The sequence below is a fragment of the Enhydra lutris genome, unplaced genomic scaffold (genome assembly GCF_002288905.1).
Source record: "Enhydra lutris kenyoni isolate GAN:26980312 unplaced genomic scaffold, ASM228890v2 scaffoldscaffold29, whole genome shotgun sequence".
Classification (NCBI taxonomy): Eukaryota; Metazoa; Chordata; class Mammalia; order Carnivora; family Mustelidae; genus Enhydra; species Enhydra lutris.
Window position 1 is genome coordinate 6,069,144 of NW_019154113.1, and position 13,742 is coordinate 6,082,885.

Here is a 13,742-nt window from a genome sequence, read left to right on the forward strand (position 1 = left end):
CTGGGCACTTGGATATCAGAAGCCAGTGTTCTCAAACCTCAACCCACACGGCCTCGGGTAGACTGAGTTCCTTGAGGGAATGTACCGAAGTTGGTAATACGGTACACCATTATTTTTGTCATATCGCATGCGTAATTGGCACTAGTAAATTTCGCGTAGGTTGATTACATGTGTGCTTTAAAAAAATTAGATGAAATTCTCTGAAGTAATGAGCGCTGGGTGTTGTATGCAACTGATGAATCACTAAATTCTACCTCTGCAACTAATAATACAGTATATGTTAATTAAATTGAATTTAAACTAAACATTAAAACAAACAAACGGAAAAAAATTAGACAAAATTCTCTACGCGTTCCCACATGGAGAACCTACCCTGGATTTTCTCCATCAGAAAATATAGTCTTCTGTTTATAGACACAGGAACAGAATTAATTTCATATTTTTGACAGCTTTTTTTTTTTTCGAGATTTGAGATATAATTTCATACGATGGAAAAATATAAGACCAAAGGTGTATGGATGTGGGTGGAAGAGAGGATGCTGGTGTGGGGGAGGAGGATAGGGGTGTGGGGAGGCGAAAAGCCCTGAAACCTAACCCGTGACCCCCAGTGTCACCCTTACCACAAGTTAATAAGCCTATGGAGGAACTCTGGCGTGCACTGGGGAATTCATGCTTGGTAGTGATTACTTTTCTCTTTGTTCCATTTTGTTTCATGTTAGTCAATAACGTTGTACAAATAAGAGATTGTAGCACATTAGCCCATTCAGTCATTGGAATCATATTTGTAAGTTTTTGTAGATTGTCACTGTATTTGTACTACATTAAAATACATCTCTGAAGTTATGATTAGAGATGAACAAGCAGAAGAATTAGAATTTTTAGTATTTCATTAAAGACCGTTGTCACAAAGCCAGGATTAAAAAATTCATGAGTATCTAATTTCCTGCCCAGAATGCTATAGTCCTTGCATTCCTTTTGTTTTCTTATAATTATTTAGAACTTATTGTATCTCTGATATTGGTGAGGTTTCAGAGTTGTTCAGTTCCCGCTCACTCTGTTTATTTCTAGAAAGGCCATTTGGGGAGAAAGTGGTCTTATGTACTCGGTGGAAACCACTCCTTTGGTTTTTACAGTCGGGACAGTATTTCACGCTGTCCTGATCCATTTCTGTGTGTCTCTTGCCAATGCTTGAAGGAGACCTCATTCAATTTCCCAGCCAGAGATAACTCTAGTCCCGTCCCACTGACGTGAGAGAGAACCTGAGACCTCTTTTTCTTTGTCCGCAGGACTGTCACCGCAAGCAAGGCAACATGCAGAAAAAGCCAAAGAAATCCTTACTAACTCCATTGCGCCTCCCTATAACGACAACACAGATGTTTTCAAGTGTTCGATTGAGCTGTTCCATACCATGGGGAGAGCCTTACTCTCCCTTCAAAAGTATCCTTTTGCTTCTAATCTTTCCACCTAGAAATGCCCACTGTAGTGATTATATTTAATTTTCTTTCTTTTTTTTCCTTTAGGATTTTATTTATTTCTTTGAGATAGAGAGAAAGAGCAAGAGAGAGAGAGAGAGAGCATGAGCAGGGTACAGAGGGGGAAGCAGACTCCCCGCTGAGTAGAGAGCCTGAAGCAGGGCTCGATCCCAGGATCCTGAGATCATGACCTGAGCCAAAGGCAGATGCTTAACCCACTGAGCTCCCCCCAGGCACCCCTTTATTCTCAAGGCCAAATCAAAAAGTGACTGGTGGTTCAGGAAGGGTGATGGGAAGTTTAAGAGCCAAGGATGTCCAGGAACTGGGGGCCCAGAATCTAGAACCATGTGTGAAGTTTCCTGAACATAGCCCAGATTTAAGGAAGCTTCGGAGAATTTGTCGAAGGCAGAGCGACTTGCAAAGGAGCTGCTGCAGTGTGGAAGGATTATAAAGGAGGAATGGATAGAAATCCAAGCACGGATCAAATTGTCATCTGCACAGTAAGTTTCCAGTTTCGGTCATTTTGAATACACGATGACCAGGGGTTCTCTGCCAGAAGAATCTTCTTCAGGTAGAAGGAGCTTTTCCACGATGCTGTGTCCGTGGCTTCCCTGTGGCTGTTGTCCAGAAGCAAAAGAGGACCATGGTCATGTCACAGCAGCCACAACCAAGGCACGTACATCAATGACACTTTACTTTTTATGAGATTTTATTTATTTATTGGTGTGAGAGAGAGCACAGAAGGAAAGGGAGGAGCGGGCTCCCCCCAGGACCCTGAGATCACGACCTGAGCTGAAGGCAGACGCTTAACCAACTGAGCCACCCAAGCACCCCCTCCTCAGTGTTTAAATCACCAAGTATTTCATACCACAGAGATGAAGAAGATATTTATAATATGCATAACTAGGAGAGAGCTCGTATCTAGAATCTGTAAAGAACTGCTATATATCAATAAAACAGAGACAAGTGACTGCACAGAAAAAGGATGCCCACATAGCTAATAAGCATGCTAAATGTTCTACCTCATCAGTCATCAGGGAAGTGAAAATAAAAGTCATGAGCTACTACTACAGCTCCACTAGAATGGCTAAATTTTTTTTAATCTTTTTTTTTTTATTATGTTCAGTTAGCCAACATATAATACATCATTAGTTTTTGGTGTAGTGTTAATGATTCATTAGTTGCATATAACACTCAGTGCTCATTGCCACACGTGCCCTCCTGAATACCCATTATCCTGTCACCCCATCCCCCCACCCCCCCTCCCCTCTGTAACCCTCCATCTGGTTCCCAGAGTCAAGAGTCTCTCATGGTTTGTCTCCGTCTCTGATTTCTTCCCATCTAGTTTTCCCTCCTTTGCCCTGTGGTCCTCCACGCTATTCCTTATGTTCCACAAAGGAGTGAAACTATATAATTGTCTTTCTCTGCTTGACTTATTTCATTTAACATAATCTTTTCCAGTTCCATCCAGGTTGATGCAAATGGTGGGTATTCATCCTTTCTGATGGCTGAGTAATATTCCATTGTATACATCGACCATATCTTTATCCATTCATCTGTTGAAGGGCATCTCGGCTCCTTCCGCAGTTTGGCTGTTGTGGCCATTGCTGCTATAAACACTGGGGTGCATGTGCCCCTTATTTTCACTGTCTGTATCTTTGGGGTAGACACCTAGAAGTGCAATTGCTGGGTCGTAAGGTTGGCTAAAGTTTTTTGAAAGACTGATAATATCAAGTGTTGGTAAGGATGTCAGGGTCTCAGATACTTTCTCATATGTTGTCATTTAGAATATATTTGGTATAACTGCTTTGGAAAACTGGCTTTATCTTCAAAATCTGAATGTTCATCTACTCTATGACATAGCAGTTTCCCATAAATAGAACATAAATGCACACATATGTTCACCGAAAGACAGCCAAGAATGTCCAAAGCTTACATTATTTGTAATAGCGGAGAATCAGAAACAACCCAACTGTTCATCAAAAGCAGAATAGATAAAATTGTGATCTGTTCGTACTAAGGAAATGATCAAACTGCTCCTCTGCTTCCCATCATGGATGACTCTCACACAAAATGTGTCGTTCAAGAAGCCAGACCAAAGAATTCATACTGTGTGGTTCCATTTATGTAATGAGAGAAGGAAGAGAGCAATCACTGGGAGGGCCGGCCATCCAGAATTTCTTCCCACCCAGAAGTAGGTATTCTATTTTGTATTGTAAGACAGAAAATAAGCAAATCGGAGGTCCAAGATCTGATATCTGTTGCATCTGTTGAAACCTAACTTAGGATACGACAACTTAATGTCCAGAAAAAGAGGGTTAAACTATCCTCAGCCAGAATCCCCCCACCTCCCTTAAGGCGTCTTTCCAAATAGCAGTACCAAATCTTGCCAGCAGATGGCGCGCCTCGTACACATCTGTGCTGAGTACCCAACAAGAATGTAAATGTTTCCAGCTGTCCTACAAAGTTACTTCGTGTTCAGCTGAGTTGTGTTAAACTTCACCACTTCTTTCAGTGCTGGTTCTTCACAGGGACATACTCCCTGGCACTTGCATGTTTCAACTGCATGGTTTTCATCTGATCACTCTGCTTTGTTTCCTCATTAAATTATGACTATTTTGCCTACACAGAGCTGCTTTAGAAATTTACAAGGCTTTGTTTTTGTACATTTCTGCTTATGTTCAGAAGCACAAGGGCCTTTTCTTTTACCAGATCTCGGTGGTAGAAGACCGGGATAATGTCTCTGGCAGCTCTCATGGGATCTGTGTTCCTCTTAAAAGGGTATCTTTCATGCATCCTCTCCCTCCTTCTGCCTCGCCTTTTATGGTACCCATCAGGCCAGGCTGGTTCTTTTCTCCTTGGGCTGACAGATAAATGCTGTAAGGTGACTCATGCTCCGTGCCTCTATCCCTAACTGCGGGCTGAAGCCTTGTCCCTTTTACCTGCCCTCCTCTGTTCTAGCGCTACTTTTATTCACAACTTACTCATTAACTTCAGAGAGTGAGTCCAGAACATGTTCCTATGTGCCCCCTCGTTTTTTGTTGTTTTTTTTTAAGATTTTATTTATTTATTTGACAGAGAGAGAGATCACAAGTAGGCAGAGAGGCAGACACAGAGAGAGGGGGAAGCAGGCTTTCTGCTCAGCAGGGATGCTGAGGCAGATGCGGGGCTCGATCCCAGGACCCTGAGATCATGACCTGGGCCTAAAGCAGCAGCTTAATCCACTGAGCCACCCAGGCGCCCCCATCCCCCTCATTTTTCTAAATGTGATCGAGAAACTCAGTAGTGAAAATGGGCAAACCCTTCCCCTGTGTTAAGAATTATTTTCTACCCCGGTAGCCACCTGGGGAGCCACCCAGACGCCCCAATACTTTATGTTTTAAAATAATCTCTACACCCACTGTGGGGCTCAAACTCATGATCCCGAGATCAAGAGTCACATGCCCTACACACTGAGCCAGCCAGGAGCCCTGATAGACCCTTTTTTAAAAAGTAGTAATTATAGTTATTATCCAATGCAACGTTTCTCTTTGTGCAGTTTCTTCTCGGAAATGATTTGGTTTTAAACATGTGCTTATATCATCACAGTCTAAGATTCTGTACTTCAAGACTGCCCCTGGTGTGCAATATTCTTTCCTGTTCTTGTCCTTTGCCTTGGGAAAGGCTAAGCATTCTGTGTCTTTTGTGCTTTTGTGAACCACCTAAGCTAAAATCAAGATAGTCTTATGTTTTTATTTTTAAGCTTGACTTTGTTTCTTTGTTGTGCTTTTTTGTAATCCAGTATAGCCTTGAGATTTGGAAAGTGATTCTAACATAAGCTTTTCCAGGAGGGAAGGAGATGAGGAAGGTTTCTCCCTTCCTGGTATTTCCTGGGAAGGGGTAGAAGGTAATGGAATAAACGGTGGCATGTGGGATTTCATGTATATCTGCCTGACACCACCTCATTGGTATGCTGAAATTTGACTTAGTTCCATAGGTTTCCCCATAAACTGTCCCCAGTGGCTTTTACTGAGAATTTTTGATACTCCAGTAATCACCTTTACTCTCTTGCTTTTAGATCCTACAGTGTTCAAACCAGTAATCTCTAAATCTTGCTTTCAGGGATCAGCTCTATTTTTTTAAGTTCATACCATCACCTGGAGGTCCTTGGTGTCTAAGCTTGTACCTCTGTAGATGTGTTTCTTTAAAGAATCCCCTTCTCTGCCTCTCTTTTTTTGTGTATAAAGTCTCTGACGAATGCTCCTGTGTTCAAAGCCCTGCTTCTCCCTTTCCTCCTCCGGGAAATGCCCTGTACTTCTCCAGAGATGTTTCTCGGGTCAGCTCCTCCCCTAGGACACTATTTGCCTAGCATGCCTTATGCTTGTTTCACAAAGAAGGAAATGATTTCTTTTTCTGGTGCTCTTTTTCGTCCTCTATTCCTTTGATTAAAGAAATGCTCTATCCTTACACAAAATCTGATTTTTGAAAAATCAGTGTTTTGTTTTTTTTTTAATGCAGAGAAGCACAAAAGTTCACATGGCACAAAACTTCATATACTTTCTCTGCTCTCTATTTCTCGAATCCCTTAAAGTTTGAAATTTCAGAGCATTATATTTTTGTCTTTCCCTTTCTAACACCTTATAAAACACATTTCCTTACCTCCTTCTAATACACATTTTCTTACACAACTACAAATAATAACGTGATTTTAGGCAACCACACCAGCCACTGATTCTTGACCACCTTCTGTGTTAGGCTCTTGCAAAGCGCCTTTTAGACTGGGTCTCATTTAGTCCCATGTGCTGGGCACTCTTCCTAGTACCATTTTCAAATGGAGCAACCGATGGGTTGGGAAGTCATTTCCTGGGGTCACACAGCTGGGAATGGCAGAGCAGAGCCAGGTCCCTCTACCAAACTTGGGTGTCCAGGCTCCTCACCATGGCCCAGATCACATTCGCTGTGCAGAAAAGAGACCCAACAATACGGTCTACAGAGCAAAGCCTTTAGATGTGTGTGCCAGAGGGTAGGCAGAAATGCAGATGTAAGCCTTTTCTCCCTCTAGCTCTAGAAAATCCCACTTGTCCTCTTTCCGGATTGATTTCACAAGATTTCAATTATCAGCAACCGTCCCACAAATCCCTTGCTTTTCGTTGTTGCTCCATATTCTTGCCAAGTTCCGGAGCTTTTATTTATTTATTTTTAAAGATCTGATTGATTTATTTGAGAGGGAGAGAGAGTATGAGTGGAGGGAGGGAGGAGAAGCAAAGGCTGAGAGGAGAGGGGGCAGCAGCCTCCCTGCTGACCAGGACTGGTGATCCCAGGGCTGAGGACCTGAGCTGAAGGCAGATGCTTCACCAGCTGAGCCACCCCGGCATCCCCAAATTCCAGACCACCTTAAAAGGAGACCCTCTGTTGTCTTAGCGATACCAAAGAGATTGCATTCACTTGTGGCCTGTTGAAACAAGTCTCCACCCCTGTGAGATCTTCTGAAGCCTATCTGAAATGAGATAGTGTCTCATCACCCGCTCTGGGGAATTACTGCGGATGTATTTTCATTCAATAAAATATGTTGTGGTTGAAGTTGTGGACCTGCCAAATTCACATACTGCCACATTCTGTTGTTCAAAACTCTCTATCTTTTCATCTGTCTGGTGTTTCCTAAAGCTGCCTAAACATATTATGGGCACGCTAGACAATAAATCCTCAAAGCGCTCCCGGCAGGCAGAGAAAAGCGGAAAAGGAGACAATGTTGCCATCCTAAACATTACACAGACTGAATGAGACTGGCGAGATTACCTGAAATGGACTGAGGCTTTAAGTGAGTTGGGCGGGGCGGGGAGGAGGGGGAGGCAAGGCTCTCACATAAACATTCCCTGATAGGGTACCCCCTCCATTCCTTTTTTATTAAATATATTGTGAAGCTAAAGTCATCTTATTTCCTGTTTTGTCTTTTCTTTTACGTGAGCAGCATATGAGCTCCAGAAGGCTCCTCGGAGAGGACATTAGCTTGATAAGCCTCCGCTCCCGGCGGTCACGTGGGTGCCAGGACCCTGGACAGAGAGCCGGCAGCAGCCTCCTGGGGCGGGGCCCAGACTGTGCTTTATTGGCACACACGGAACTACAGCGGGTGGCCTTTGTTCCTCTTTGCAACGGCGTAAAATTACAGATGCTGTTAGGCAAATACATACACATTGACAAGCTTACCAGATAGGATATTTCGGGTACAGGGAGGCCTGTTCTGTGTCCTTCCCAATCCCGTGTTCTTCCCCCAACATTACAGGCAATCGTTATGCTTAATTTAGTGTTTTTCATTCCTCTGAATGTATGTGTGTGTGTGTGTGTGTGTGTGTGTGTGTGTGTGTGTGTGTGTGTATGTATATAGATAGATAGATAGATATAGATAGATAGATATATAGCAATGGAAATACACAGTATTATTTCTCATTTTACAAACTTTCTATGTATATTTCCTTCTGTAGCTTCCCCCCCCCCAATTACATTTGTATTTTTGAGATGTACCTGTGTCAGCTGTTACACAGATCTCTAGTCTCTTCATTTTGTTTATTTATTTATTTATTTATTTATTTGTTTATTTATTTTTAGAGTGGGGCTTCCCACCCAGCATGGAGCCCATCGAGGGGCTTGAATCACAATCCCGAGATCATGACCTGAGCTGAAATCAAGAGTCAGACGCTTAACCAACTGAGCCACCCAGGCGCCCTTCTAGTCTTTTGATTTTAAACCTACACATTGTGTTTTATCCATCGGACTTTCCCCAATTTAATCATCAGTGCTCACAGGGCAAACGTGTAAATTCAGTGGTATGAAATTCCAATTTCACTCTTGCACATGTCTTTTTGGGCACACATTCAAGATTATCTCTGAGGTCTGTGCCCAGGGGTGGAATTACTTACTTGACAAATATCCACATTCTCAGCTTGACCGAGTTTGCCCAAACACCAATCTATGCTCTCACCAGAAGGATATGGAAATTCCCCATTACTCTGCATTCTTGCCAACACTTGATACTGTCAGACCTCTTATCTGTGCCAATCATATGGTTTCTTTAACTGCCTTTCCCTGATAGCAAGGTCGAACATCATTTTGTATGTTTGCTGGACATTTGGAAATCATATTCTATGAATTGTCTATTGGTATCTTTTGCTATTTAATCGGGCTGTTTGCATTTTTCTTATTAATTTGTAGACATTCTTCACGTTTCTGGCAAGTTATTTGCTCCTTACATATATTGTATGTACTCCCAGGGTGTAATTTGGTCTTTTTACTTTTTTTTTTTTTAAATTTTATTTTTTATAAACATATAATATCTTTTTATCCCCAGAGGTACAGGTCTGTGAATCGCCAGGTTTACACACTTCACAGCACTCACCATAGCACATGCCCTCCCCAATATCCATAATCCCACCCCCCAACCCCCCTCCCCCCATTAACCCTCAGTTTGTTTTGTGAGATTAAGAGTCACTTATGGTTTGTCTCCCTCCCAATCCCATCTTGTTTCATTTACTCTTCTCCTACCCCCTTAACCCCCATGTTGCATCTCCTCTCCCTCATATCAGGGAGATCATATGATAGTTGTCTTTCTCCGATTGACTTATTTCGCTAAGCATGATACCCTCTAGTTCCATCCACGTCGTCGCAAATGGCAAGATTTCATTTCTTTTGATGGCTGCATAGTATTCCATTGTGTATATATACCACATCTTCTTTATCCATTCGTCTGTTGATGGACATCTAGGTTCTTTCCATAGTTTGGCTATTGTAGACATTGCTGCTATAAACATTCGGGTGCACGTGCCCCTTCGGATCACTACGTTTGTATCTTTAGGGTAAATACCCAGCAGTGCAATTGCTGGGTCATAGGGGAGTTCTAGTTTCAACATTTTGAGGAACCTCCATGCTGTTTTCCAGAGTGGTTGCACCAGCTTGCATTCCCACCAACAGTGTAGGAGGGTTCCCCTTTCTCCGCATCCTCGCCAGCATCTGTCATTTCCTGACTTGTTAATTTTAGCCATTCTGACTGGTGTGAGGTGGTATCTCATTGTGGTTTTGATTTGTATTTCCCTGATGCCGAGTGATGTGGAGCACTTTTTCATGTGTCTGTTGGCCATCTGGATGTCTTCTTTGCAGAAATGTCTGTTCATGTTCTCTGCCCATTTCTTGATTGGATTATTTGTTCTTTGGGTGTTGAGTTTGCTAAGTTCTTTATAGATTTTGGACACTAGCCCTTTATCTGATATGTCATTTGCAAATATCTTCTCCCATTCTGTCAGTTGTCTTTTGGTTTTGTTAACTGTTTCCTTTGCTGTGCAAAAGCTTTTGATCTTGATAAAATCCCAATAGTTCATTTTTGCCCTTGCTTCCCTTGCCTTTGGCGATGTTCCTAGGAAGATGTTGCTGCGGCTGAGGTCAAAGAGGTTGCTGCCTGTGTTCTCCTCAAGGATTTTGATGGATTCCTTTCTTACATTGAGATCCTTCATCCATTTTGAGTCTATTTTCGTGTGTGGTGTAAGGAAATGATCCAATTTCATTTTTCTGCATGTGGCTGTCCAATTTTCCCAACACCATTTATTGAAGAGGCTGTCTTTTTTCCATTGGACATTCTTTCCTGCTTTGTCGAAGATTAGTTGACCATAGAGTTGAGGGTCTATTTCTGGGCTCTCTATTCTGTTCCATTGATCTATGTGTCTGTTTTTGTGCCAGTACCATGCTGTCTTGATGATGACAGCTTTGTAATAGAGCTTGAAGTCCGGAATTGTGATGCCACCAACTTTGGCTTTCTTTTTCAATATTCCTTTGGCTATTCGAGGTCTTTTCTGGTTCCATATAAATTTTAGGATTATTTGTTCCATTTCTTTGAAAAAAATGGATGGTACTTTGATAGGAACTGCATTAAATGTGTAGATTGCTTTAGGTAGCATAGACATTTTCACAATATTTGTTCTTCCAATCCAGGAGCATGGAACATTTTTCCATTTCTTTGTGTCTTCCTCAATTTCTTTCATGAGTACTTTATAGTTTTCTGTGTATAGATTCTTAGTCTCTTTGGTTAGATTTATTCCTAGGTATCTTATAGTTTTGGGTGCAATTGTAAATGGGATGGACTCCTTAATTTCTCTTTCTTCTGTCTTGTTGTTGGTGTAGAGAAATGCAACTGATTTCTGGGCATTGATTTTATATCCTGACACTTTACTGAATTCCTGTACAAGTTCTAGCAGTTTTGGAGTGGAGTCTTTTGGGTTTTCCACATATAGTATCATATCATCTGCGAAGAGTGATAGTTTGACTTCTTCTTTGCCGATTTGGATGCCTTTAATTTCCTTTTGTTGTCTGATTGCTGAGGCTAGGACTTCTAGTACTATGTTGAATAGCAGTGGTGATAACGGACATCCCTGCCGTGTTCCTGACCTTAGCGGAAAAGCTTTCAGTTTTTCTCCATTGAGAATGATATTTGCGGTGGGTTTTTCATAGATGGCTTTGATAATATTGAGGTATGTGCCCTCTATCCCTACACTTTGAAGAGTTTTGATCAGGAAGGGATGCTGTACTTTGTCAAATGCTTTTTCAGCATCTATGGAGAGTATCATATGGTTCTTGTTCTTTCTTTTATTAATGTGTTGTATCACATTGATTGATTTGTGGATGTTGAACCAACCTTGCAGCCCTGGAATAAATCCCACTTGGTCGTGGTGAATAATCCTTTTAATGTACTGTTGAATCCTATTGGCTAGTATTTTGGCGAGAATTTTTGCATCTGTGTTCATCAAGGATATTGGTCTGTAGTTCTCTTTTTTGATGGGATCCTTGTCTGGTTTTGGGATCAAGGTGATGCTGGCCTCATAAAATGAGTTTGGAAATTTGCTTCCATTTCTATTTTTTGGAACAGTTTTGGGAGAATAGGAATTAGTTCTTCTTTAAATGTTTGGTAGAATTCCCCCGGGAAGCCATCTGGCCCTGGGCTTTTGTTTGTTTGGAGATTTTTGATGACTGTTTCAATCTCCTTACTGGTTATGGGTCTGTTCAGGCTTTCTATTTCTTCCTGGTTCAGTTGTGGTAGTTTATAGGTCTCTAGGAATGCATCCATTTCTTCCAGATTGTCAAATTTGTTGGCGTAGTGTTGCTCATAGTATGTTCTTATAATTGTCTGTATTTCTTTGGTGTTCGTTGTGATCTCTCCTCTTTCATTCGTGATTTTATTTATTTGGGTCCTTTCTCTTTTCTTTTTGATAAGTCTGGCCAGGGGTTTATCGATCTTATTAATTCTTTCAAAGAACCAGCTCCTAGTTTCGTTGATTTGTTCTATTGTTTTTTTGGTTTCTATTTCATTGCTTTCTGCTCTGATCTTTATGATTTCTCTTCTCCTGCTGGGTTTAGGGTTTCTTTCTTGTTCTTTCTCTAGCTCTTTTAGGTGTAGGGTTAGGTTGTGTACCTGAGACCTTTCTTGTTTCTTGAGAAAGGCTTGTACCGCTATATATTTTCCTCTCAGGACTGCCTTTGTTGTGTCCCACAGATTTTGAACCGTTGTGTTTTCATTATCATTTGTTTCCATGAATTTTTTCAATTCTTCTTTAATTTCCTGGTTGACCCATTCATTCTTTAGAAGGATGCTGTTTAGTCTCCATGTATTTGGGTTCTTTCCAAATTTCCTCTTGTGATTGAGTTCTAGCTTCAGAGCATTGTGGTCTGAAAATATGCAGGGAATGATTCCAATCTTTTGATAACGGTTGAGACCTGATTTAGGACCGAGAATATGATCTATTCTGGAGAATGTTCCATGTGCACTAGAGAAGAATGTGTATTCTGTTGCTTTGGGATGAAATGTTCTGAATATATCTGTGATGTCCATCTGGTCCAGTGTGTCATTTAAGGCCTTGATTTCCTTGTTGATCTTTTGCTTGGATGATCTGTCCATTTCAGTGAGGGGAGTGTTAAAGTCCCCTACGATTATTGTATTATTGTCGATGTGTTTCTTTGATTTTGTTATTAATTGGTTTATATAGTTGGCTGCTCCCATGTTAGGGGCATAGATATTTAAAATTGTTAGATCTTCTTGTTGGACAGTTCCTTTGAGTATGATATAGTGTCCTTCCTCATCTCTTATTATAGTCTTTGGCTTAAAATCTAATTGATCTGATATAAGGATTGCCACTCCTGCTTTCTTCTGCTGTCCATTAGCATGGTAAATTCTTTTCCACCCCCTCACTTTAAATCTGGAGGTGTCTTCAGGTTTAAGATGAGTTTCTTGTAGGCAACATATAGATGGGTTTTGTTTTTTTATCCATTCTGATACCCTGTGTCTTTTGCTTGGGGCATTTAGCCCATTAACATTCAGGGTAAGTATTGAGAGATATGAATTTAGTGCCATTGTATTGCCTGTAAGGTGACTGGTATTGTATATTGTCTCTGTTTCTTTCTGATCTACTACTTTTAGGGTCTCTCTTTGCTTAGAGGACCCCTTTCAATATTTCCTGTAGAGCTGGTTTGGTATTTGCAAATTCTTTCAGTTTTTGTTTGTCCTGGAAGCTTTTAATCTCTCCTTCTATTTTCAATGATAGCCTAGCTGGATATAGTATTCCTGGCTGCATGTTTTTCTCGTTTAGTACTCTGAATATATCATGCCAGCTCTTTCTGGCCTGCCAGGTCTCTGTGGATAAGTCTGCTGCCAATCTAATATTTTTACCATTGTACGTTACAGACTTCTTTTCCCGGGCTGCTTTCAGGATCTTCTCTTTGTCACTAAGACTTGTAAATTTTACTCTTCGGTGATGGGGTGTGGACCTATTCTTATTGATTTTGAGGGGGGTTCTCTGACTCTCCTGGATTTTGATGCTCGTTCCCTTTGCCATATTGGGGAAATTCTCTCCAATAATTCTCTCCAATATACCTTCTGCTCCCCTCTCTGTTTCCTCTTCTTCTGGAATCCCAATTATTCTAATGTTGTTTCGTCTTATGGTGTCACTTATCTCTCGAATTCTCCCCTCATGGTCCAGTAGCTGTTTGTCCCTCTTTTGCTCAGCTTCTTTATTCTCTGTCATTTGGTCTTCTATATCACTAATTCTTTCTTCTGCCTCATTTATCCTAGCAGTGAGAGCCTCCATTTTTGATTGCACCTCATTAATAGCTTTTTTGATTTCAACTTGGTTAGATTTTAGTTCTTTTATTTCTCCAGAAAGGGCTTTTATATCTCCCGAGAGGGTTTCTCTAATATCTTCCATGCCTTTTTCGAGCCCAGCTAGAACCTTGAGAATCGTCATTCTGAACTCTAGATCTGAC

General features: G+C 41.3%; 1 protein-coding gene across 1 annotated transcript in view; it reads left to right on the plus strand.

The window, feature by feature from the left end:
• The window catches only part of LOC111152668 (tetratricopeptide repeat domain 23), a 109,187-nt gene that overhangs the window by 33,249 nt on the left and 62,196 nt on the right, over positions 1–13,742 (plus strand). The window contains exons 4-5 of the mRNA XM_022511223.1: positions 1,287–1,437; positions 1,847–1,972. Coding sequence (XP_022366931.1) covers positions 1,287–1,437; positions 1,847–1,972 — 277 coding nt within the window. The remainder of the gene's footprint in view (positions 1–1,286; positions 1,438–1,846; positions 1,973–13,742) is intronic.